Source organism: Talpa occidentalis, unplaced genomic scaffold, assembly GCF_014898055.3.
Source record: "Talpa occidentalis isolate TD23 unplaced genomic scaffold, MPIMG_talOcc4v2.1 talOcc4.14, whole genome shotgun sequence".
Lineage (NCBI taxonomy): Eukaryota > Metazoa > Chordata > Mammalia > Eulipotyphla > Talpidae > Talpa > Talpa occidentalis.
In genome coordinates, this window is record NW_023601433.1 from 47,654,641 (window position 1) to 47,682,192 (window position 27,552).

A 27,552-nucleotide genomic window follows, 5' to 3' on the forward strand; every position below is an offset into this window, starting at 1 on the left:
ATGATAGTAATAAAATGGGGCAAGGGGTACATTCTTGGTATTTTGCTGCTTATAAAATGATAGGCCTGTTACTCAATGACCACAGAGGGACCCAAAGCGAGGTCTAGTCCCAAGTCTTTCTAATGGAGAGAGGCGACCCTCCCTGTGACCCATCATATCAGAAGCAAATGCAGTATTAACAGCTTTGGTGCCCACCTTTTTAACCCAGAGAACATAGCTGTATGTTTTTAATTTGTTATGATTTATTACACTGAAATTGGTGTGAAATGGACCACAAATCATGGGTGTCAGAATCTGAAAATGAATTTTATAATCTGAGGAAAGTGAGTGCCTTTGGGATTTGCATAAATTTCTCATAATTCTTTTCATATTACAGATGATGAGTAAAACTGAAAATAAACTGAAAATGACATGCTATTTCCTAAGTAGCTAATTTTGCATGTACACATAAACACATATAAATATAACCATTAGCCTCACTTGGACTTTCTCTATCAGTTAAGGTGATAAGTACATATCCACAGAAATATTTGTCTAAACACCTTAAACTGAACATCAAGATCATTTGTTATATAGCACAACCATCTGAAATTATCTATGGAAAAAATGAAAATAATGAATATAACAAATGTAAGTCATTTTATTTTTTCACCATAAATTTTAGGGGAGAAATTTGTGTCTGTGTACCAATATAAAAGTGTTAAGAGTGAAGAAAGCTCTACCCCCAAATTTCAGATGTTATAAATACCCTTCGGCATCACAAAAAAAAGCTGCCCTTGTTAGAAACTAACTTTGCATGCATAATTAATTTGAGCACCACATTCCTATTTCACAACTAGAAAAGAAATTGAATTCAGGTGTTTGGTGAACATATGGGGGATTTACTGTGAATTTATGACCTGTGGTTTGAGTCTAAACCTCAAGAAACTTGCTGATAAAACTTAATGAAGCTTATGCAGGGAGCTATTTTTATTTGTAGTTTGGTAATTGATACATTTCTTGGCTTAACCCTCCCACCCTTCCCCCCATGCTTCATAAATCTTCCAGTCTGAAAGAACCAAAGGAGAAAGTTCCAGTTTGCTAGCCTGGTTGCTCTAAAGTCTACCTAATCTGAAAAGCTCAGAGTTCTCTTTCTAGGGATATTTGAGTCTCTTCCTTCCCTTCTCTTTTAATTTAACAATTTATGTGTCTTCAGCCACAAAGGTGTTAGGAGGCAAACCCCTGTGCATGGGAGCAAGTGCTCTTGGTTCCTCTAAAAGAAGCAGAATATTTCACAACGTTGGCACACTGTACTCAAGTCTTAAGAAGAAAGCAAAGAGGGGCCTATCATGCAGTTCTTCATTAAAATTTAGGCAACCAGTTCATTGCCTGTTAAAGGTTTTCTCCCTGAGAATAAGCACTCCTTCTGTGTCAGGAACCTGTTCTATATACCCTAGCAAGCTCTCCCTGCTTCTCTGCCTGTACCTAGGATTTTATTTAAAAAAAAAAAAAAAAAAAAAAAACTTCTTATCTCAGTACCAGGAGGGAAAACACATGACAAGCGCTTCTTCGTTTTAACATACGGAATGTAATGGGTTTAATGAGAAACCTGTTTGCTCACTAATTTACAGCAATTAAGAACTCAGTTCTGACATCTGTAGATTATAACTATTTGTCTGACGATTACAAGATTCGGAATATTTTATGGAATTGCTAATCAGTATAGAAAAAGATCTAGATGAGAAGAATGTTGTTTACCTGTAGTGTCTGAATGGCATCAGTGCCTGGCAGTTGTGTTAACCTCCCCTTTCAGTTCAGTGGCATCCTCCCCTGTGGTGCTTTAGTTATCCCTGTTGAAGAACTTGTCTGTATCCACTTTATCATGCTGACAATCTGTCTGTTTTGAAAGGATTACAACTCTGTACACCCATGCATGACATCACAGTAAGACATTGCTTAATGACCTAAGATGCTCATGGTCAGTGCTGGCTGCTTATTTCTACAGCTATGTGAAAGGTCTGCCCCACATATGTTTTTTTTTTTTTTGCAATATCAGTTTTGCTTGCTCCAATGCTGGTGTCTGGTGTAAAGTGATGTTAAGTGAAATAGCTGAAATGGGGCCTCCCGGTGGCGCAGCGGTTGAGCGCTGGGTTGCGAAGCTGCCCGCGGCCTCTGCGGCGCCGGTTCGATCCCGGCTGCTCCCCGGCCACCAGAGGAGGGTCCCACATGGCGCGCAGACCTCTCCTGCCGCCCGCTGCTCCCCTCAGCAGTGTACTTCGGTCCTTCTGCCTGCTCTGCTCCCCGCTCTGGCTCTGGTGAATTCTCTCACCCTCCCGTGCTTCTGACTGTACCCAGTGCATGTATAAACAAAAAAACAAGCAAATAAAATAATAAATAAATAAAAACATGCCTCTATAAAAAAAAAAAAAAAAAAAAAAGAAATAGCTGAAATGGAGTTTTGCCATTGATGCAAATAAAAGGACTATAAGTTTTTTCCTTTCCCAGGATTCAAGAAAAATTAGTCATTGGGCAAGGAAAGGAGTGATGCTCTAACTTTTCCCCAATGAAATAGTTTTAAAAAATAATAGAAAATTATAGAACTTTTGGAGAACTGGTTGTTTTCCATAAAATACTGGATCTTTATTCTTTCCATTTGTGTGACCGCCAAGGAAGTCAATGAAGAGATACATTTCCCTTAATTAAGAGGACAAAAGCACTGGAAGCCAACATGAAAATTGAATTATTGCCTAAAGACATCATAAAGCCTTGGAAAAATCTAGAGTTAAAGAAAATAGGATTTTGGACTGTACATTAATGGAGTCAGTCCAGGAATAGTTAACCTACTGTATCTTCTTTTTTTTTTTTTTTTTTAATTTTTTTATTTTTATATTCCCCATTGCAATCCCCCCATTCGACCCCAATCCCTTCAAAAAGTGTCTCTGGTTCATAGTTTTTGTTGATTTTGATTTTCACTTTCTTATAGTTATTCATTTTCCTGGTCCCTTATTTAAGTTTTCTAGATCCCTGCTATGAGTGAGACCATCCGGTATTTTCTTTTTCTTTTTGGCTTATTTCACTGAGCATGATCCCTTCCTACTGTATCTTCTTATTAAGTGTGCTGGGATGCATACCACAAAATGATGTTTCAGAAATCTTAACTGTGGAATCTCAGAATTGGGGAGACAATAGGACTTTGAGCACTGACTGCTGGAGGGAAAGAATTCCTTTAAGCGGAAAAGTTGACAAAACTCTAGTGTTTTCCTCTCTAGTGTGCATAGGGTCCCTGGAGGAGTGACAGGAAAAATTTCCAATATGGTGATACTTTATTTCCAAGATATAACTGGAAAATTGACTTCTTGTATTTTTTTAATTGGGAAAAGAATAATGTCCTGTTTTATCCCCAGTAACTGGATGCCAAGAGCAGGTGTGAAATTCAGTAGCATTTGGAACAGAACTTTGTGCTTGGACCAAAAAGTAAATTGCTGGGACTGAGAAAAATATAGCATAAATGAAAAGGTTGTACATATAAGCTGATACAGTTAAAAAAAGCTTTTCAGTGTACCTCCTCTTTTGTAAATTGGGGATTTGAAGAACAGATGTTAGGTCCTGGTCCCTTGGCAAACTAAGTATAACTGGTTTTAACCGGGACTATCTCCATGTCAGTTTTGTGTTGACCCAGATCCCGGCAAGTCACCAATCTGCCAGAAAGAGAAACTAGGAATGAGCCTTTGAGTTCAGTTTTACCACATGACCTGGTTGGCAGGCATTTTTCACCACACTCTGGGAAAATATCCACATTCCTGCCTTAGTCTCAGAAGGCTGCATTTTAGAACTCACAGGGTCAGAGTAGGGTGTTTTGGGTGAAGTGATAGAAGGTTGACAAAAGGCATCCACCAAAGCTAGTGGACAGATTTGTGTGGGGCATTCTTAGCTACAAACTGGCATTCAGTGGAAAGCACATTTGATTGGTTTCATGTGTTAAGATCTGGCAGTTAACATTTTCCAGTGACATCTTCTGCAATGTATTTACTATGCACAAATTTTCTCAGAGAGCAGAACTTTGAGTGACTAACCAAATAAATGATAGTGATATAACTCATTCATAAAATAGGAGTCTTATGTTTTACTCTGCTGTGCTAACCAACATTTGGCTCCAGCTGGGGCCAGGGCATTCTTCTATATCACTCTATTTCATGTAATAAGTATGTATAATATTCCCCCTTATCCATGAGTGATACATTCTAAGACCCCCCCCCCATGGAATTCTAAAACTGCAGATACTACTGAATCTTTTTGTTTACGTTCTTTTCCGATATGTACATTTGTACTTATGATGAAGTTTAATTTATACATTAGTAAGATATCAGCATTAACTGATAATAAAATAGAAAAGTTATAATAATGTATTGTAGTAAAAGCTCTGTGAATGTGGTGTCTCTCTCACTCCAATATCTTATCATACACAATGTTTTCAGATTGCAATTCACTTGGATGACTGAACCATGAAAAGTGAAAGTGAAGATAAGGAGCAATTCTCATAATACTGTATATGGTGATGTAGTGCTGGTTGTGTGTGTTTGTGTGTTTAAGTCAGACAAGTTTAAGGAGTTTATTATCTGTTATTACAATGGAACATAAGACCTGCCATGTTATCACATTTTAACCCAGACTTTGCTAGCATCTTATTGGCCTAATGAAGTCACATGGAACAATGTGACATCAATAGATTTTATTTTTATATTGCTGCATAAAAATGAACCTATGTTTAGTAACTACAAGTATTTTATGTGTTTGTTAAATCAGTTTCTGTGGGTTTGGAGTCCAACGAAGGCCTATCTAAATCTTCTGTTCAGGGTCTTATCCAGGTACCATCAAGGTTGCAGCCAGGCTGGGTTCTCGTTTGAAGGCTCCACTAGGGAAGCATCTGCTTCCCTGTTCCTGCAATTGTTGGCAGCATTTTCTTTGCAGCTGTAGGATTCCTGGCGGCTTTCTGCTTTAAAATTGGAAATGAGAAAGACAGATTGGCAAAGTGGACACTGAATTTTTATATAATCCCATAAATGTAATTATATCCATTGTTTGACCTTTGCCTCATTGTGTTGGTTAGAAGCCACTCACAAGCCCTGCCCACTCTCAGGTTGGGGGCTGCATACAGCCCTGAATACCAGGTCAAGGGACCATCTTCAAGTCTATCTACATTACAAATATTTGCTCTACAATTTACTCTGCCATCAGAATAGGGCATACAAAATATATTCATGTTAAAGGTTTGTGATGAAGGCCAATACAAGAAAAAAAAAAAAAAAACCACAGCACTTATACTTGTAAGGTCTGGTATACCCTGTGAAACTCTATTTGGGCCAGGGGATAATGACTGAAGAATGAAAGGAAAGATGAATATGGACTAGAGTGGTTAGAAAAGCCTTAAAGAAAGTGGAATTTGATTTCTCGACTTATTGGTAAATTTGGAAAAATGGAAGGAAAAGATTGTTACAGAAAGGTATGAGGAAATGTATCTTTCTCTCTTTCTCAGCAGCTTCTATTCTCTTGTACTAGAATTTATAATCATCTCCCCCTTCTGAGCACTGTGGGAAGCCTGCCACAATTCACGCTTCCCTTCTGTCTACCTTCTCTTTTCCCTTTCATTTTCTTCTTCCTTCTATGTGAAGAATAGTGTATTGGTATATGGTGTATTGTATATGGTGTCTCCTTGGGAAAAAAAAAAATGAGTGGTGGTTCTCTCTTCCATTGAAATTTGGATCTTAAAGTTCTACCCGCTATTCCAGTATTCCAGTTTTCCTTTGCATAATTTAAAATGCAAATGTTAAAGTATTTTTAGTCCATAAAGAATTAATCAGTCACATCACAAACTCCTCTCTCTCAGCATATGCTGGCTTGAAAAGATAGGTCAGAATTCAGGCCTGCAGGGCAATATACCCAGGGTTAGACAGATCAGAAGAAACATATAATTTAGGGAAGGCAAGATTATGGGCAATGCCTACTTGTCAGTTTTTTAATATTTGCTTCTTGGGACTGTTACAAGGGGATCACTGGTCTTGTCTTTGGCAGTGGAGTAAATGATCTAGAAAAGCAACGTATAAATAAAATCAGTAGCATCTGCAGAATATAAAGTAGAGATTGCAAGCTAGCAGACAACAGACCTTTTTGTTGTTGTTGTTCACCTAGGATGAAAAAATAAAATCAACATTTTAAATTGGGATGAGATGGGGAATTGTAGTTTTGACTTCTCTCAAAAAAAATTAGGAATACTAGACTCACATCCCTCAAGGCAACAATCTACTGGAACCAAGTAAGGAAGTAAGCCCCCCACCACTTCTAATTTATGTATATTACTTGTGTTATAGGGCAGCCCTGATACTGAACGGGTTGCCTGACTGTGGGTCCTCACCCGCGCGTTTACAAAGGACTTATTAATACTCCACTACAGGCACACACAAAAGGTTAATAAAAGGTTTATTTACAAGGGAAAAGGAAATAAGGAAACTGTACAACTCAGGGAGAAAATAGGGAAATAAAGTCTTTGTTGCATCCTACCTGATCCGCCGACCTGGAAACCCAAAGCCACTCTCAGAGCTGGCCGGACGCTGCGAGCTGGCAGAGAGTCAAAATGGGGGACCCCTCCCAAAGCCCACGTGTCTGGCTTTATGCCAACCTGGCTGCTTAACCCACCCTCAGGTCCCAGCCACCTTCCCTTTGGTGGTGATGGGATTTGGAGTTCCCAGTGTCTTTGGCTTTGGCCTGGGGTGTGGGTGGAGTCCACAAAGCCTGTATGGAATTAGCTTTAGGACATCCTTTTCCCCCTAACACTTGTATTTATGTATATTACTTACATGTACATGGTGCTCCCATTACAGTGGGGTCTTCTTCATGCTTTAGCTAGTTGCCCTGCAAGCTTTAGAATTTGTCCCAACTAAGAAGCTGCTGATATTGTTTTCAAAGTATTGTCCATATAGCACATGTAGTACTTTCTAATACATAGAGATCCCTGGGCCCTGCCCTAGACTAACTGAATCAGGACATCTCAAGAGGAATCTCAGTCAATTAGCATTTTTTGACAAGCACTCTGGTATTCATACATAAAATGTGTATACATGAGAATGACTGTTGTGAAGTTTCTTTTATTACTCACTGTAGCCAAGGACGTGGTTGGATTGCCATTCCTGTGGAGCATAGGTGCAGGGCAGGCTCCAGTGCTTGCCTTAAAATAGGATCATTGCTATGAATTGGTATTTTCAGGTATTTTTGTGAAGCACATTTCAGTGCTCCGATCTGAATGTTCTAAAGCCTAATCCACTATCTCTTAAGTGTATGATGACCTCTGACTGGGAAGGGTACAATATCCATGGTAATTATGGATGGAAGAAATTAGAGTTCCATATAAACCAGAGTCACAGTACATGTTAGGAATCGTGATTGTGTGATCCAATACTTCCTTCTTTAGCCCTGTCAGAAAAAATTCCTCAATTGTTAATGAACCAAAATCAACCCAACCCATTTAATTAAATTCACACACATATGTGTGTGTGTATGTGTAAAAGAATGTTCCAGTTGGACTACAAATACCAATGTGTAGGAGGAGGCTGAGTCATAGTGTTAAACTGTTTTACTTACATCCATTTATGTGGATATCTTACACAAGAGACCTCCATAGAGATCTGCTTTCTGTAGACTATCAGTAAATTATGATTTGCTGCCCTCTGATTAAAAGTTTCATTGTCACACTCATGTGCTCAGCCTAGTGTTATCTTTATTACATTCCTCACAAAAAAATAATGAGCAACTTAAGTTGGCAATGTATTTAAATATAAGTTGATTGGGGGGCCTGGGGATTAACTACTGATACTAATGAATATTTAAAATTTCCCTTTACTTCCTTGGCACAAGAGCTAAATCAAAAACTTTTAGAAGTCCAAATGTGAATTATCATCCATTACAGACTAGCCTGAGAAACAGAACTGAACAGTTGCAATGGCTTCATCTCTTGCAGCCAGGATTTAACCTCCAGACTGCCAATTGCTGTTCCCCAAGGATGTTTGACAGTCTTCCAGTCTTTGGACATCGTCATCAATCATGAAATCATTGCAGCCTATTTTCCAACTTCAGTCCTCAGAGTAGCTTTGTTAGTCTTAAGCAAATTGGTCAGTTTCTCTAGAGCATGGGAAGAAAACAAGCAAGGAAAAAACAGTGAAACAGCGATTTCACCAGCTACTCAGATTTGGAATAAGGTCAGAAGTGTCTTATACCATAAACAATATTAAAGTCACCAGAATTTAAAATTAAGGACAGTGGATAAACTTCCTTTGTTAAGAGATTGCACTCTCGATTAATTACAAATAGAAGGAGGTCATTTTCATCAGTGGTTTGGACTTCATGAACCCAACAGTTATGGGGTGACAACTGTCTATGCTACATAAAAACAATAATGAAATAGTTCTAGTTAGACTTGTAAAATGCTTTGTCAGTATAGCATCCTACTATCCTCCTATTAGAAACTACAAAATATGGCAGGAACAAAAAGACACAGCTGGAAAGTTGGCAGTGAGATGAATGAATGTTTACTTTCCTATCTCTTTGTCTTATGAATCTATCCTCATGCCTTCATCAGTTTCCTATGAAGAGAAAGGAGGCAATTATACGGGGAACCATAACTAAAAATCTATGTGTTGGAAAATATGAAATCTGTATATTTTATAAAAACTAGTGGGAATAACAACTTGCCTGCCTCAAGGGTATAGAGGGAAAGTTTTAAAGCTATACCCAAATGTGGAAGGAAGTCTCATGTTTTCAAGTTGCACATTTCACAGACCCATTAACCTTTAATGTTTGCAGGCTGATCAGTTTAACAGATTTGTCAGAAGAACAAAAGGAAGACAAACTTTTATTCACTGGCAAAATAATCAGATTGAATATATTGACAGGCTAGTCCAGGAGATCTATTAAATTGATAGAAATATAAAGGTGATAGGAACCAACCCAGTAGATTAAATGATGAACAACGAGCCCATGTTTTTGGAAGATGTTAATATTGAATGCTGTACATGAACATTTTCAATTTCAGATTTTCAAGGCTTTGGAGTTCTTCAAAATATGTAGACTCATGCAGACATATGTTAGTTTGAGAATTTTACATATTATACTGTGACAGACTTTCTCTTTCCAAGTCATTTTCTCTTTCCACAATCCCATACCCAGAAGAGTATGGAGCCAAAAGATCTAATACACACTGAATAACCAAAGCATTGTGTTCAGTTGTTTTCAGTGAGGAGACCTAATCTTCCTAGTAGCTTGTGGCTTCTCATTCTGCTGTCAACTTGGAGAGTGTATGTGATAAATAGACTTGGTCCTATCCTCGAGAAGTCTGAAGTTTTATTAAGTAGACTACATGCCTAAAATGTTTGATAGCTTTCCTGATAAGTTGAAAGTTAGTGCTCAGGGAATAGTAGACCAAAAGTACCCTGATATTAATGATTAATTTCATTATGGCCATCTTCATCACTCTTAGAAAATACTGTTTTTTAACTTTCTGTGATTTTGCAAAAGGAGTGTTTTGTAATCTGATCTGTGTTTTACTCAGTGACTACAACATGTCTAATGAAATGGTATCTGGACAGCAAGACAGAAAAATCTGGACTCTAATCCTACTTTCCCCACTGCCAACTGAGAGACTTCAAACAAGTCACTTTTCTTCTTCCAGTGGCTCTTTCTACATTTGTAAACATGTCTCTGTCTGGAATCCTGCCCTCTGCACCTATCTGATAAAATTTTGTGACAATAAAACAAAATTCAATGTTATATTTAAAAAAGAAAGCAACTTTAATATTATCTAACTGGCTACATCAAACTTCCACTTGAAGTTGTTTTTAAAATGCTTTTCATTTATGCTTTGAGAGCTGCATTTGGTGTATAGTCCACTGATAACTCATGAATAGGACCTTCACGTAATGGTGTTATGAAAATAACACTGCATGTTTGTGTGACTAGATTGTATGATGTTATCCCACTTGATTGTTGTAACTATTTTATTTAGAGCAAAGTGATTATTGTGTCCATCTCATATATATAAAGAAAATGTAGCTCAGAGGTGTCACTGTCTTTGTCTATGAAGGTAGAGGAGTTCAGACTAGACCCTGGTATTTCTGACTTCTAATGCAATGTCCTTTACAAAACTCTTTTCCTGCCAATATCTTGCAGGTTAAAGAAAAGAAATAAGATTTTAAAAAACTGGAATGTCTAAAAATAATGCTTACCCACTTGAATATCTGTCTGAAATAACTTCAATAAGCCTTAATCATAAGAACACAATGAAAATATATTTTAAATGCTCAGATGTTGTCTTAAAAATTCACTTCCTCTTAAATAGCGTCATTTCACGGCAAGCTGCCATTTTTTTTCCCTAGCAACTACAATTCAGAGATTCTATTTCTGAAGGGTGTTCATTGTTGCCCCTTCTTTCTTTTAGCAACAGATCAACTCCTAGCAACCACGATCGGATACAGCGTCTACGGCAAGAATTTCAGCAAGCAAAACAAGATGAAGATGTAGAAGACAGGCGACGAACCTATAGCTTTGAACAACCCTGGGTGAGTATTTGGTTCTTGAATAGTTCCACAAATTCCCTGCAGTAAAAGCCACTAAACTCTGACCTCAGTCCTTTATGAAATGAGACAAGATGGAGCCAAATTTCTTTGACCTTTAACATATTGACCTTTCCCTCATTTCCATCTGGGTTTCATCATTGCTAATTTCATTTTATATCTTGTTGCACCATCTGTCCATTGCATAATAGGTCTCATTTGCCTTATGACAGGACATAGCAAAAGTATTTTGCTCTCAACTACACATTTTTAGGGTACATTTTTCTCAAAAGCAAAGCCAGAATAAATTAGGTCAATACATGTCTATACAATACATGTCTATACGTGTGCATTATTTAGTAATTCTTGGTTCTTGATTCTCCGTCAGTCATTTGTGTATTTGTTGAATCCCTCCCATTTATTTGCCTTTATCCCTATTCAAGTCCATCCTCTACACAGCCACCAGAGGGATCTTTCTAAAGCAGAAGTTTGAATGACTTCTCAATGCCCACAAGATAAAAGTCTAAATTCCTCAGAGTGGCATGCAAATTCTCCTCAGTCCAACCCTGGAATTGTGTTCTGATCATGTGCTTTGGCCTAGAAATGATGACACTTCTGGGAATAGAAGGCACTGAAACAGATTTGAGGGTTCAAGCTCATGGGAATTTTGAAAACTTGAGAGACAATTGCAGATGAATAAATAGGCTACTTGAGGTAGGACTATCTTGCTGAGGAAATTAGTGAGACTATTCAGCATAAAAATGTGACCATAAGCAAGATGCTTAAAAGACAGAAAACAGAAAATATAATCTCTTACGGGGTTGGCAGTGAGCAACCCCTAATCTATTATGGGGTTGGCAAGACAGATGTGACAGAGTAATGAAGGCTCTCGAGAGTCCTGGTGAAGATACTAGCATTGCATTCCCAAACTGGGTAGGGTGGTAAGTGTACCTCAAGAAGGATTACCCTGAATGCCTGAGAAGGTGCAAGAGGAATCAGCGATTTAGGGGTTACAAAAACTTGGATATTGTGGCCAAACAACAGGCAAGTTACCATCCTTGCATGTGAGTTACTGAAGTAGAGGAGAAAGTGGCATCCGAAATGTTAATATGTTTGCTTCAAACTGTTGGGAATACATGATATTTGAGAGAACAGGGCAGAAGGAAGAATGTTTTCTAAAAGTTTTGAAGTAAAAAAAAAAAAGTTTTATTAGGGAAAGGGTAAACTACCCAATTGATATAGGACTGAGAGGTCAGTTATGTTGTAGTGATGGAGAGATAGAGATGGAATCGCTGCTAGGAGATTTCAGTGCTGGCTTGAAAGTCTGAAGAAGGATAGTATCAGGACCGAACATTGTCCCAAGACCCCAGGGACCTGAGCTATCTGTTTTCTTATTTGTAAACTTAAGTGAGTTGGAGTAGATGATTGTCAGTTACCAAACCTTTTTTAAAAATTTAAGAGGAAAGTGAGTGTGTAAAATAAAAAAAAAAAAAAAAAGTAAGCAGAGCTCCTCCGTGGTTTTATAAGTATTTTATAAGTATCTAGGTAACTGCAGTTGCAGGTCAGAGCTTCTCCAGGTGTGTTGCATCACCTGGGCCTGCCTCAGACCTACTGGTTCTGACCTCATGAGTGAAATCCAGGAACCTGTATTTTAAAGCCTACCATGTCATTCCAAAACATGTTCGCCTTGAGAAGTGCTACTCTAGAGTTGAGATCTCTGAGATTCTTTTACTTTTAAAATTCAGTACCCTCAGTATATGCTACACAAAGTCAGAAACCTATAAATTTTTTTTTTTTTAATCATGGATGTTAGAGATAAAATTGGGCTTTGTGAAAGATTAATTCTGTGAATGAAAGGAGAAGGGGAGGAGATTTAAGAGGTACTAATTTGAATGGTTCACCTTAGTTCAGGTGGGAAAGATGGGTTTTAAAAGAGGTAATTGACATCTGGGAATAAAAACTCTTCATGCAATCAGTCCTAGTCTGATTTGGGGAGGTTATAAAACAAGCTGAACAGCTTTAATATCTAGGAAAAACTCTAATTTTCTTAGGTATTAATTTTTGGAGATATTAAAATTAATGTTAATTAGAATTAATATTCTTAGATATTAATATTACCATTAATACTTTTCCACCACCATCCCTTATACACCTTTGAATCCTTTCTCCCTCCCCTCTCCCTGTTAACCTTAGAAAGCTTACTTCATTCATTAGTGTCCTCTGGTTTTTATAAGTATTTTGCTTGGTTGCATTGTCTGCTATATAAATGTCCACTATTTGTCTTATACTGACTTGCTTAACTACACATAATTCCCTCCAGTCCCTTCCATTGCTATAAATGGCAGCATTTCATCTTTCCTTCTGGCTGGATAGGATTCTATTTATATAACACATCTTCTTGATCCAGTCCTCAAGAGTAGATATTTAGGTTGTTTTGTGCCCTAGCTATCATAAATAATGCTACAATAAACATTATAGAGCATATAATTTTTGAGTTAATGGTTTCATGCTCCGTGGTTAGGCACTCAGGAGTGGAATTTGCTGGGTCATGCAATATTTTCATTTTTAGTTGTTTTAGGCAAATCCAACTTACTTTCTAAAATGGCTGTACTAGCTTACATTCCCAGCAACAGTGTAACAGATTTCTTTCTTCACGTCTTCTCCAGCACTTGTTTTTTTGAGTCTTTTTATATGTGCCATCCTCACAGGTTTGAGATGATATCTCATCTGGTTTTTAACCTGCACCTCCCTTATTAAAAGTGACAATGAAAACTTTCCCATTATATACTGACCTTCTGGATTACCTTTGGTGAATTTTTTGTTTGGATCTACTCCCCATTATTGATTAGGTTGTTTGGTTTTTTATTGTTAATGGAATAATTCAAATATTAACCCTTTGTCAGTTTTGTAAATATTTTCTGAGATTCCGTGGAATGTCTTGTTATCTACCTCATGTTATTTTTTAAAAAAACATTCAGTTTCTTTTTTCTAGATGATCAAGTTAATTAAGTCATTTTTGTGTTAATCTACTTATATTATTTCCCATAATTGACTCTATCTATTCCTAGTTGGTTTCTAAAAGCAGGATTCCAAATTGATAAACTTCCTTAACTATGCATATTGGCAAAAAGGAACACAAAGGAATGAGTATGAGAGAAACAGCAACTATATATGGAAATTGTCTTCACATGTACACAGCTTCAGCCTCAAGTCCCGTGTCTAGGTTTCTCATTCCCCACACTATACAAAATGGCAGAAATTTGCCATTTTACTTGACCTGAGAATGTGGATTTCAAACCAGAATATTGACAGCATTTATTCTTTAATTAATTATTTAGAACATCAAATGTATTGAAGAGCAAAGATGGGGAAAAAAAGAATTCTCTCAGAATTCTAAATTTGAGCTGATACAAAGGAAAGGAATACTTTGTACAGTTTATAATAACAGTATGCATGGTGTATTAGTCATGCCCAAAAGTTGTAGGTGATCAGGAGACATTTGAAAGAACACCTCTTTCATGTGGAATATATATATATATATATATTTTTTAAATTTATTTATTTATGCAAGAACTGGGGTACAGGCCAGATGCATGGGAGGGTGAGAGAATTCACCAGAGACAGAGCGGGGAACAGAACAGGCAGACTGACTGAAATACACTGCTGAGGGGAGCAGCGGGCGAGCCAGGAGCGGTCTGCCGCGCCATGTGGATATCTCCCTGGCCGACCGAGGATCGAACCCGCGCTGCAGAGGCTGCGGACACCTTCACAGCGCTGCGCTCAACCGCCTGCGCCACCAGGGAGGCCCAATGGAATATATTTTAAATATATAACTTTATCTCAAAGAGAAATATAACTTTGAATTAAGATTGATTGGATTTATGTCTGGTTGGTGACATTGTGTTCACACACGTCTTCCAAATTTGTTTGAGGCTAACGAGCATTTCCCACTTCTTAGCTCTAGATATTACACATTAAGAGATGTGGAGATAATTTGGTATCCATTTTGGTTTATTTGTAAGATGTGCAAAAAAATAAAATATAAGATTTGTTTTCTGTGATAAGATGTTTGGGGGCAGTGAATATATTGGCATATATTTGATATGAAGAATCATGTTAGGAAAAATGGTTGGGAAAATCTTGTACATTTAGAAACTCAACTACTAAAGGTCACTGCCAAAAGTATTATCAAAATGCCATGGCAACTTTCAATTGTTGCTTGTATTCTTATTTGACTTGTAGTATTATTTCCTGTCATGAGTGAGAAATGAATTATTTGAATGACAAGGCTTATTACCTTAGGAATGGAAAAATTATCTCAATTGTGAGTCAGAAGTTGACCTTTTCTTTTTATTATTTTCATTTTCAAACAATTAGACTCTTACTGTGTACCCTTATTATACTAATCATGTAAATGGGCTAAAATCATTATACTAATCATGTAAATGGACTAAAAGTGACAATAATTCTACTTAGTGTATTAATTTTCATTCCAATTCACATTTTTACCTTAATAAGAACTGTTCACCTGTTCAAAATATAGTTTGTTCTATGGTTTTTATAATCTGGTTTATAGAGCAAGCTTTGAGTATCTTGGAATCTTTTTCTTCTCCCATATGTATTCTAACCTTAAAAGGTCACTGTGTTTGGAAAGGATGAAACCATGATTTCACCCTTTGGAATGATTTATAATCATTTCAGTTTTAAGGAACCTCAAGCTGTGTGTCCAACTTACAACATATAGTTGAAATTGTCATGTTCTTATAAATGCCCACACACAAAGTGCAACCAGATGTAGCATATAGAAAAATACCCAAACCAATTACTTTACATACAGAGAGGGATGCTGCAGAAAATTCATCCAAGTATCCCTTTACAATTCATTCATTTTGAAAATGCTCTCTCTAAACTCTAACAGTATGGAACACACCTGTTTCTGGGCTTTTGTTCAAAATAATGTTTGGGCCACAGGGAACTGATTTGTGGTGCAAACGGTCTTTAAATTAGCAGAAACCCAGACAATTTCCTTAGCTCCATAATTGAAGTGAATTCTCTCCCAAGTTGAATAAGAGAAGAAGAAAAGGTAACTTCTCCCCTGTGTTGTGCCAGGTGCAACATAAATAAAGCAGGAAGTTACTTTAAATCTTTCTTAAGATAATGGAACAATAGCTGAGGCTAGGGTTATTATCACAGAGCTCAGATATGGACAGACCTTAGTGTTGCTTTTAAAAAGACTAAATTGCAGGCTGCAGACATAAGTACAGTATGCTGTTAAAACTTTGCAGATACCTGAATGTTGCCCACAAGGAGACTTGCTGGCTGAGACGATTGATAGATGGGATAATGGAACCTTTAATAGCTATATTGCTAAATCCTTTCCATCCCAGGTTGGTAGTGACTGAAAGTAGTTTAATTCTTTGGATAAAAAATTGATCCTCTGTGATGTGAATATTCTTCCCCCAACCCCCCAAGCTTTCTTTCTAGCTATCTTTGAACCAATAAAAAAAACTGTCTTTTCTCCCTTTTTCCTGACTTCAACTTTTAATGACTTCTCTCACCCTTTTATTGTCTTACCTACTTTAACTAGAGAGTCAATCTCAAGTGCACAGCCTCCCTGCCCTCTTAGATTGCCTACCCTGTACCTCGCAAATTTGAGAAAGTGGTTTTCTTTTTGTTTTCATCTTTCTTAAGACTTAAAAGGTATCTGCTGTCATTTCATAGTAGACCCCCATGCCTTGACACAAAAGTGCCTTCTTAGTTGACAGCCTTATAGTGCTTGTTTCTCCAGTTCCCTATATCCAACTATAGTCCCGGACAAAGAGATTCTTATAGGAAAACTGTACTCCTTACTCATGGCAAATGCCTCTGCTGCAAGGTGTACCCTTTTTTTTCCCCCCAGTTCCCTGGCATCTTTCCTAGTGATGGATTATCATGAATTCTTTTTGCCATTAGCACAAAGGGCCTGGTTTGTTTTCTAGAGCTACTCTTTTATAATCAATGTACCTGCTGCATATCATGGGGAAAAATAGATCCAAACATAGGTTGGGAAAGATAAGATGAACACAATACTTCATTATGATCCGAACGTATATTTATGAAAACTTTAAGATGAGAATGCCCTGAAGGTTTTTCAACCATTACTCACATCATTAATAACAATAAAGTTTTTCAACATTCAGAGCCCATAAGAGTTCAGCTAATTGTTGTATAAATATAGCCTGTGAACATGCAAAGGGTTAGGAAGGAAGGAATGATAGACCAAAGTTAATTTTTTGATTAAAAGTTGTAAAGTCTACTATTGAAAATAACTACCAATATCAGGACTGCTCCCTTTTAAACAAAGTCAACAGTTTACACTCTTTACATGATTTAATGGCATAAAAATTAATTTCTACTCCCTAGCAAATCTTTAAATTATCATTTTTATCAGAATACAGAATTTCTATTGGGCTTATAGCACATGTGAATTGTTAAAACAAAAATTCTAACTCTCAAAGGAATATCTGTCCTTTTTGTTATCAGCATCATTCTCATCATTATCTTCATCATAGTTTTACCCCAAACACAGAAACATTTTGTAATTTACTTTTGTTTTCTACACATGCCCTTTCACATGTGAAAATTTTTTGTTTTTCCTAATTTAAGTAAAAAACTCAAGAATGATCATTTATAAGAATATTATATATGTATTTACAGATATATGAATAGATATTTTATTGCCTATTTTATTTTGGGAAAATATGAATGATTTTATTTAATTGTAAAACTATCTGGAAGACATCTTTAATATTTATACTATTATGTGATACCAAAAATCTGTAGCTTTCCTGAGCTTTATATACATGTGTATATATACATACATTTTTATATGTACAAATTTTTATATATTATAAGTAGTATCTCTTTATAATAATGAATGCTGCTCATTTACAAAAGCACCATTCATAGTTTTCATATGGTTTTAAACATAAACCATGAAAGGATTCACATATCATGGCCCTCCAGTGTACAGTATAATTATCATGTATTTTTTTTTTCTGTTTTACAATCTCTATCATTATCACGGCCTTGGCAGCCTTGGCTATTTTTCTATTTAAAAAGTCATTGCTTGTCACCAATTTCATCACAAACAAAGCCAGGGTTATTATAATTTGGACTCTTAAAACAACTATTGCCTTGTTATCTGGCAAATCTCCAGATTTATTACAATTAGGCTTATCTGTGTGTTTCCATGTCCAGATGTTACTTTGTTGTTGTAGTTGTTGATGCTGTTTTATTAGAAAACATGTACTTCTCTCTGGATTACAAATTATCTCTTTCTGCATTTCTTTGTTCTGTGCTTTTGGACTCTAGATACATTATTCTACTTCTGCCATAGGGTTGGATAATAATACTGCAACAATTTTTAAAAGTCAGAATTGTCAATTGTAATACATTCCCACAATTTACATTTTTAGGAGATACTCATTGAAATCATGAGTTAGTTAGTTTGTTTGTTTGTTTTAATTCAGGCCAAATATAATACTTGCCAAGGTGAATTATGTAGTTGTTGCTATGGGCTGGTCAATAGTCTCCTTGAAACCTGTGGCCCAATGAAGTTTCATCTTAAAGATAAGGATGATTCTTTTTAATAATCTTCCCTTCTGCATGTCCTGAAAAGAGTTGGAGTAAAGTATTACTGGTAAGGCTGAGGCTTATATGGCATCACATCAAACATAATGGTATGAAATATATCTTTGCTAATACCAAATTCACTCATTCATTTTAAGTTTTCAGATTCCGTGTAATAATAATTTCATTATTGGTATTCATCAAGATCCACCTCGATGCTTGCCACTGATAAGTTTTCAGGTGAATGGTATCAGAAAACACAGTGAGGAAACAAAAGCCCTTCAATTTCTTTTTTTTTTTTTTTTTTCTTGTTAGAGTCAAATTTTCAGACCTTTGGAAGAAACACTTTAAAAATATACCTGAATGTTCTACAAGACTTTGCATTTTCTTTTCACATCTCTACAAGTAATGTGTCACAGAACAGCATGAGCTTAAAAAGCTGGTTACTAAATCCTGCTGCAGAATGCCAGATCTTTCAAAACTGTTTGATACATGTATACAGCTAACACTGCATGAAAGGAAAGGAAATGTGGTTCTTTTGGAAGGTGTAAAGGAAATTGTGTAGTATTTTCTTACTTTGCTTTCCTCTATCTGGTGACTTCTCTCAAGCCTCCATGTCTCATCATAAACAATAGAACAGCTCAGTTTTCTTTTTGGCTAACCTCATCAAGTATAATGGAAAAAATGTCTCTCTTAATGTAGCTGATGAACAATTTGGTTGATGCTTTGTTTGCATAAGCAGAACTAACTTAGTGAAGTGTTTTCCTTGCTGAAGGCACCACGGATCTGTTATTTGAATGGTGTGGTGGAGTGGGTCTCTGAACACACATTTGTTCCAATGAGTGTGGTTATAAACATTCACTAGTGGAGACTGGGGTATTGTAAAGCCTAATCTCTTCACACATTATTTTTGTATCGGGATATTTTTAATATGCTCACTGACTATGCCCATATGCTTTGAAATTTTTGTCCTGTATATTGCCTTATTATTGCTTACCAACAAATAAGGTAATGCTGGCCAGGCGGAAAGAGAACAATAGATGGTGTTTTCTTTCTGCTCAGACAAAAGCTAGCCATAGGAGCTATTCTCTAAGTAACAAGCCCACATGCTACCTTACAACTAACTCTCCAAATGGAACGCCAAGACTGTTATTTTAGAAAATTATTATCAAGTCAAAGTCAGCCATTGACTTCCAACTCTAAAAGAAAATCAATAGCTTGTTTTTAACATGGATTCTTCACTCAGAATATGACTATAACACAATGCTGTATAACATAAAGGAAACAGGTTAGCAAGTACCAAAAAAGGATTACTTCAGGGCGCATACCACTGATGCTATGATAAACAATTGTTGGGTGTTTTATAAAGTTAGAGGCATCATTGTCTATTTTGAGCAGAACCACTTTCACTTCAAAAGGCTAGGTCTTAAAGCTACAAACTGTCAACTAGAAACTTAAGTACCTGCTCTTCGGGGGTCCTGATCTACACAGCACAATATACGTATCCAATATCTGACTTGCACCAGAGACGGCAATTAGCAGATGACCTGCTAACCAATGTGTTTAGCCAGAAGGATTGAAAATTTCTCCATAAGATAGAATTAACCTAGGTAAAAATGCCATTTCCTAAGAACTAAAGCAAAAATATATTAACTAATAACCAATGGAAGCAGCTATTAGCTTTCTGGCTTATTCTTTTTATTAGTGTTTCTATTTGTCATTTGGCTGCCATCCTTCATTTGTAGACAATCTGTACACAGCTAACATGTGCCTACTTTCAACTAATCTTGATTAGTTATCCCTTATTAAAATATAAGAAATGAACTATATTATAACCTACTGCTAAATTAAAATATATGCCTACCCCCCAAAATTACCATCATGACCAATTTCATGGTTGTTCCCATTTTTGTGAATGATTGTAGCAAATTTTAATTTTAATTTTTTCTTTACCATTGATTTCTGGTCTTCTAAGCAGCATTACTGTCCTATATTTGCCGTATCTACAAAACTCAAACTGGTATATGCCCACATTTAGCAAACCCTGTTTGGAAAGTGAAAAAGGATGGTCTCTTAAATTTTACCCATTCTAAAGCCATAATCAAAATTTAAGATGATTTTTTTTCGGGGGCTCCTAAGAGCAATCATATGCCTCCTTTCTCAAAGAAACTTGGAGAAATAGCACTTGGTTTTTAACAAATGCACAGACCTTGCAAAGTATTTAAGTCAATCTGTAAGAATCAAAATTGTCAGCCAGTTATGTGAGACGCATAATTCTTTTTCTTTTTCCTCCTTCAGCCAAACTCCAGACCTACGACACAGAGCGGCAGGCACTCGGTGTCGGTGGAGATGCAGATGCAACGCCAGAGGCAGGAGGAGCGTGAGAGTTTCCAGCAAGCCCAGCGCCAGTACAGCTCTCTGCCTCGGTATGAAGACTCTGCAGAGTTTTCAGATCTTCCCTGTCCTTTAGGAAATCCCTCCTCCCCAAAGTTGCACTGGTTTCTCCAATTTACACGTAGCAGTCATAGAGGATGAGCGGTGTCACTTGTTGCTTGGCTCAGAGAACCACCTGACTGTATGGTAATAAACCTGGGGAGAAAGGTGTTCAGGAGATGCCAATGGTTTCTCCCCAGAGCCCCCCAGCCAAAATGATATATAACATTTGAGTCCTGGGTGCAACTGGATTCTAGATTTGGTTCCCCTCACTCCCATGTGGCCATGGACAAGACAATTTCCTCATATGAAATATGGAAAAAATGAACCCTTATTTTGCTTAGTTCATAGGGTAATTAGCATAATCAATACTAATACATCTAGAGCTCTGTAAAGGTATAGGGAGTGAACATACCATGTTCTGTACTTAGGCTGCATCAGTTGGCCCAAACCTCCCTCTCTTGCTTTCCTTGCATCCCTGCCGGTGCACCTCAGGGAGTCCCTGGGATGCCCACCTCATTAGCTGAGAGCCAAGCCAGCAGGGATTATCTGTCAGGCTCCCCACGTGAAGACATCTCTAATTAAGTGTTCTCTGCCAAAGGCCTGAAAAGTGTGCTCAGCTGACTGAGCCCAAATTCAATGAAATAATAGCCACTTTCTGTCTACATATTTCCTAACTATGCACAGTAAAGGATGAAAGTGTTTTAAAAACCTTAAGCTTTCCAAATTTCCCCAAACAAGTCACTCCTATAGTCACAAATCATGGGTGCATTTGTTGTTCTACTTCAAGACCAGATGACAAAAACATTTTGGGTAGAAGAAAATCCAATGGTATTGTCTGGACAGGGGCTTTTTTTTTTGTTTTTGTTTTTTTTTTAATTTTATAGGCAAATTGTTGGGCCTTGTGTATTTTAACTGTGTTTGAGAGTATAATAAATAGAGGATAAATATCATAAAGTGTATATACGAACAGGAATGAGGTAGGAAATCCAAAGGTCAAGGGAGGGATTTAGGAGAGAGACCCTTGAAGGGCAGACAGCCTGACGTGAGAAGAGACTCTGGGTTCCCATCCTTGTGCTAAGGACAAAGATAAATGCAACTGTTTCCATTGAATTTCTCACTGGCCAAAGTGGCCCAATATTCCAAACTGATTATTTTATCCTGGCTGCCCTCCCCATCTTTATTTTTCACCCCCTCATTCATGCCTCCTTCCTTTCTCTCCTCTCTCTCTGAAGCAACTGGTGGAAGTACCTAGATGTGCGTGGGGAAGTGAGCTACTGTTGCTGGGACCATTACTGTCCTTTAATGTTTCCCTTAATAACTAAAACGATTCCTCTAGATTAATTATGTATACCTTGCTATTCACTTAATTATGTGTAGATACGAGAAAAGCAGAAATCCCCAAAGGGAAGCATTGTATACATTTAAGTAAGTGGAGCTGGTAAACCTCTACATAATGTTCTCTTTTTAGAAAGAATAACTTTTTAAAGTGCATCTTTTTATGGGTGAGGAGGTTAGGAGGGATTGTGGGAACTTGCACTGAGCTTAATTCCTTGCAGAGTAGCAGCTCTCAGCAGCAGGTTGTGCACGAAAATAGGAAAGGGAACAAGCGCAGGAGGTCAGAGGGTCCTGCAGAACCTACATGAACTTGAGTCAAATCCGGCTTCTCACATGGGATAGTCTTCAAAGACATCTGACCTCTGCCTTTCAGATGTTGAGGATCAGCACAGTTTTGTTTAAGCAAGTTTATACGGCATCTAATACCATAAAGATTTCATACACAAAAAAATTCCACCTACAAAGTGCAACATAAAATAAAAAAAAATGTTTGGGGCTTTTTTACCAGCCAAACTCAAAAAAGTGGTTTGAACTAGAGTGCTGCTGCTGTGAGCTAGGGTGGTTTGTAAATTTTAACTGTAATTAAGTGCATTAGTAATGTAATGTAAATGCAAATACATTTTGAAATTTCAATAAGAAACACCAGCCAGGTGGTAGCACTAGTTCAAGAAGAAAGGGAACCTCGTGGACCCCATGTTCACTTTTCAATCAGACTAGGATTTATTTATTTTTTATTCCTAAATTAGTATTCTTTGATAAAGAATCCTTTTATTATTCTTAAATTTGTGTCTTTACTTAGTAGTCAAAAGGCAACTCTCAAAATAAGAAATGCATTCAGTCATAATGACTAATAGAAAGACTAATTTAAGATCCTTTATTAAATATTTTATTTTTCTTTCTTTTTTTTTTTTTTTTTTTTTTTGCTTTCTCTCTATTTTCTTCTTTCCACTTCCCCTGGTTTCACAACTGCTGGTGTCTGATTTCCTTGCTTTGTATATTTGTCTCACCACCCTGACATGGTCTTCCCACCAGGTGCATTCATTATTTCTCTAAGCTGCTTGTCAACTTGTCAACCTTCATCTTTGTATCATTCTTCATTCTTCCATGTCCTCCTCGCCTTGGAGGCTAGCTGGCTTCCCTTTGATTTTAGGTCTTTGGTGTGAGTCCTCCGCCTGATAGTCTTCAGGCCACACTGGAGGCTGTTAGAGTCATTAAGAGATAAGTCTTGCCAACGCAGGGAATGGGAATGTGCTTTAACTGGGTTCAGAAATCTCTGGTGGACTCATTCTAGAAGTAAACAAACCTGTGTGTTGGTTTTAAATATATTCAATAAAAGGTTGTTATTTGCAGCCTTTGAGCACTTGTGAAAAGTTTAATGAATACAATTTCTAGGCCTGCTGTTCTTTCTAATCTCTGAGAAAGTGTTTGTGAATTGTCTTCACTTGGTAAGAGTCTTTCAGTTATTCCTCAGTGCCCTTCTCTGCTCTTTGATCTCTACCAATCCCTTTGATAAAGAACAAAAACCTACTATTTTTATTTATTTTTCTTCTTGGTCAGAACGACAGCTCCCTCAACCGATAGCCTAACCTTTGAGGGCAAAGTGAATCTGCGTTCAAACCTCTCCTCCAACATTATCAACCATTTACTCTGTGCCACAATTTTCTGAGCATTTTTCTTAGATTATTTCATTTATTTCTCCCCATAACCATATAAGTTTAGTGATTATACATGTTTCATAGATGAGGCAACTTGAATTCAGGAAGCACAGGCCTTTCAGCATCACACAGCAGGCGGAGGGTAGATTCGGCATCTGATCCTATGTCTATCTGATCCTGAGTCACTCTCCTGGTGTTCCCGGTGCCTGGGTGACTGGGTTTTAGTGTAGAAAATTCTTATGTCTGTTGTCTTCTCAGGTTTTTCTATGAGCTGCTCGTTTCTGTCGTCTCCTTAATTAAGAGCTTATTGGTATCTCTAGCTTCCTTGCCAGGGAAGTATGGATGTATGGTTGTGTGTGTGCACGTGCATGTAGGTATGCACACAAGTGTATGTCGGTGCACTGTATGCAAGTATTTGTGTGTGTGCATGTGTACATTTGTATAGGCGTGTATAATGATTGTACATTTGCATGTGCCATTTGTATGTGTGTGCATTTATATGTATGCATATTTGCATCTAAGTATCTGTGTTTTATTTTCCTCACATATATTACTTCAAACCTCAAGGAAGTCTGCTTCCATTTCTGTGTACTGCTTAATTTGAAGAAAATTTTAGCTACAAGGAGTTCTTTCTTCCACATTATCATAATTTCCATTCCTAACAAACCTTTGGTGAATTCCCAATGTGTTAAATATAGAAAAACTCTGTCTTCTTAGAATGATTCAAAATTCAACTTATGGTGCATGGCTGCCATACAGCAAAGCCTTGGGCTTTGTAGAATTGGGGAGTGGGGATGAAGGGTACACAAGTATCTTGGTGGGCCGAGAGTGAAAAAGAGATGAAATTTCTGAAGCCTATTTCTGGTTATCTTTAAATTGATAACTAACCCATGAAGGGATCCCACTATTGTTGCTGTAACATCAGTAACAAGTTCGTTGTTTTAATTAAAGTTTCATGATTAATGTCAAATCCCTGGTTTCATGCTGGCACTTTCCATCATTCATGTCTCTGGGCAGATTAATTTATGACTTTTTAAGTGAAGATAATCAGTGCTTTAGGCAAATAAACTATTCTATCAAATCTAAGTATTCTTGCCTGGGCTGATTGTACAAATGGTCCCATTAAAAGAGAAGCAGATAGATATACTGTATACTGACCAATTAATCATAGTCAATATCCAGAGATGTTGCTAGACATTAATTCACTTTCCTTCTTGAAAATATCCCTGACTACATTTTAGGCCATGTGGAAAATGGGCAGATTTCATCCTAAACCATATTGATGGCACTTCTGAATGTTCAAAAATGCAAATTGCTAAATTCCTGCGGGAGACTCAATGGCTGCATAGACCTTATTTCCCTTCTGCAGGAATCTTTTTGACTTTCAGTTATGTTGGAGTGTGTTGACATGAAAGCCTGAACAATACGTACTGTCACCAAATGATTTTCCTATTGATAAATGGAGCAATATCTTTTGTTTTATTACTCAATTCTCTCTTCCTCTCTTCCATTTTCAAGGCAAAAAATTGGGGAACAGTTTTCATTCTGGCACAAAATTGTTTTACTTTATCATAGCCAATCTTATTGTAAATTCATAAAAGCATCTAGAAGACTTGATAGTAAATTAAAGATATTTCAAAACAATAATGTTTCCTGAAAATGATGTGCAACTTTATTGCAGAGGTGATAAGAATTTGAAATGTCTATATGACTCTGATTTATTTCCCTATCCTGGGGTGACATAAAGTGAGGTAAGTAAGTTTATCCCACCATTTGATGAAGGTATGGTGTGCAGAAAGATAGTGCTTACTTTACAGATGTCAGGTTTGTACTGTTCTGAGGAATTGTTTGCTGACATATACAACTCTATAAAGCTGGGGCTTAAAGGGACTGCCTATTGCATTTTTAATCATAAAGACGACTTGACTTAAATCATTCATAACCAAGCTCATATTTTAATCCATTACACATACTTCATATTAGCTAGTGTCTCTGACGTTATGGAGGCAGCTATGTAAAATACTTGCTTTGCTTGTTTAGAATTGAATTGTAATGTTCGAAAGTGAATGATTACTGCTGGCATAGAAGCTGCCAGATCTCTTATATATTCCTATACAACATTTTGCCAGTGTGTCTAAATGGCAGGAGATGCTCTTACCCTAAGAACAAACACAGAAGGAAGACCTACTTCTGGGCAGAAGATAAATCTTGTAGCTCTCTGCCCTGTTTAGTCATTGTGTGTTTACTTGTCTAAGATGCAAGCTCACTGAGGACAGTTACGAGGAGACACATGTTTCAGTCCTCCAGGCCTTGCACAGTGTTGGTACATAATCAAATCACGGTGTTTGCTGAGATATTGAAATGCTTATGCCCCCTCCCTCCATCTGTCTCTCTCTCTCTCTCCCTCTCTCTCTCTCTCTCTCTCTCTCTCTCTCTCTCTCACTCTCCCAAGCATCACACTAATCTTTGGGCTTTACTTTTCAGGCAAAGCAGGAAAAATGCCAGCTCTGTGTCCCAGGACTCCTGGGAGCAGAATTACTCCCCTGGAGAGGGTTTCCAGAGTGCCAAGGAGAACCCCAGGTACTCCAGCTACCAAGGCTCCCGAAATGGCTACCTGGGTGGGCACGGCTTCAACGCCAGGGTGATGCTGGAGACCCAGGAGCTCCTTCGCCAGGAGCAGAGGCGGAAAGAGCAACAAATGAAGAAGCAACCTCCTCCTTCCGAGGGACTCAACTATGACTCATATAAGAAAGTCCAGGACCCCAGTTATACCCCTCCCAAGGGGCCCTTCCGGCAGGACGTGCCACCCTCCCCTTCTCAGGTCGCCAGACTGAACAGACTCCAGACTCCAGAAAAAGGGAGACACTTCTATTCCTGAGGAGAAGAACACATGCTTCGTGTCTTGCAATAAAGGACGTTTTCCTATTGAAGACTTGTATTTGGGAGTTTTTTAAAAACCTCTGCGGTACTATGGAATATTTCTATTGTTGGTATCAGTGCCTTTAAGCAGTATGGGCAAAGAAATGGAAGGCCTTAATGTCTTTGCCACTATGTTGCAAGTAGCTATTTCATGGAAGGATTTCCCAACATCTGACAATCATCTGTTTGAGGCATTCACATGCTCTCCATCTCTTTGGAGTACGAGGAATCTTGGCCAAGTTATGAGATGTCCGTGACTTTGTGTTGCAGCCCATACAAATTTTGACGAAAAATTTCTTTGAAGTTGAAGATGATGTTGATCACTTTTTTTCCTTTAAGTTTTCTTAGATGTGAGGCAACATCTCAGTCTCTGGTGGATGAAAACAGGTGACATATACCAGAAATTGGGACTTTACTTCATAGCACAATCATTGCTAGTATTTTGTAATCCGTATGTTTTTCCCTTTTTTTTTTTTTTTTTCAGCTCCTTGTAACAGGAAAGTTCCTTCATCTTATTGAGAAAGCTTAGCCATATTGCAACACTGTCTGGTTATCATGGGGGGTCCTTTTGTAACTGCCTTATAAATCAACATTACCAATAAAATGATTGTTCTGGCCTGTGTTTATAAATGGACTTGTTTGGTCATGTTCCTAACACATGTTGAATCACCACAGCTCTGTGTGGGGAACGTGGGAGATGGGAGTGACCCCCAGTGGGGGGAGCACTGGGCCTGCCATCGGCCCTGTGTGTGTCATGATGTGGGAAGTGGTAGCTAAGAAAAGAATTCTCCTAGGATGCGCTTCTAGCCCAGTACATCCCAGTAATTATTTTAATTAATTTTCATTTGACAAGTTGGCAGGAAGGGCATAGAGTGGGACAAAGATAAATCAGACAGTCATTTTTAGATTCTAAAACTCATCTGCTTTCTACAGTTTCTCAAATCAATTGGAAATGACATTTGTCTCGTGCGTCCACATGCTGTATCTCTGCCTGCTGATACCATCCATGCTTCTAAATAATT

General features: G+C 37.5%; 1 protein-coding gene across 19 annotated transcripts in view; it reads left to right on the forward strand.

The window, feature by feature from the left end:
• PARD3 (par-3 family cell polarity regulator) overlaps window positions 1-27,158 on the forward strand; it is a 592,143-nt gene extending 564,985 nt beyond the window's left edge. For all 19 annotated transcript variants that reach the window (XM_054695018.1, XM_054695006.1, XM_054695015.1 and 16 more), the window contains 3 exons: window positions 10,460-10,580; window positions 20,484-20,611; window positions 26,096-27,158. In XM_054695018.1, the coding sequence (XP_054550993.1) occupies window positions 10,460-10,580; window positions 20,484-20,611; window positions 26,096-26,489 (643 nt within the window). In that variant the 3' untranslated portion in view covers window positions 26,490-27,158. The remainder of the gene's footprint in view (window positions 1-10,459; window positions 10,581-20,483; window positions 20,612-26,095) is intronic.
• Window positions 27,159-27,552: the final 394 nt, after the last annotated feature.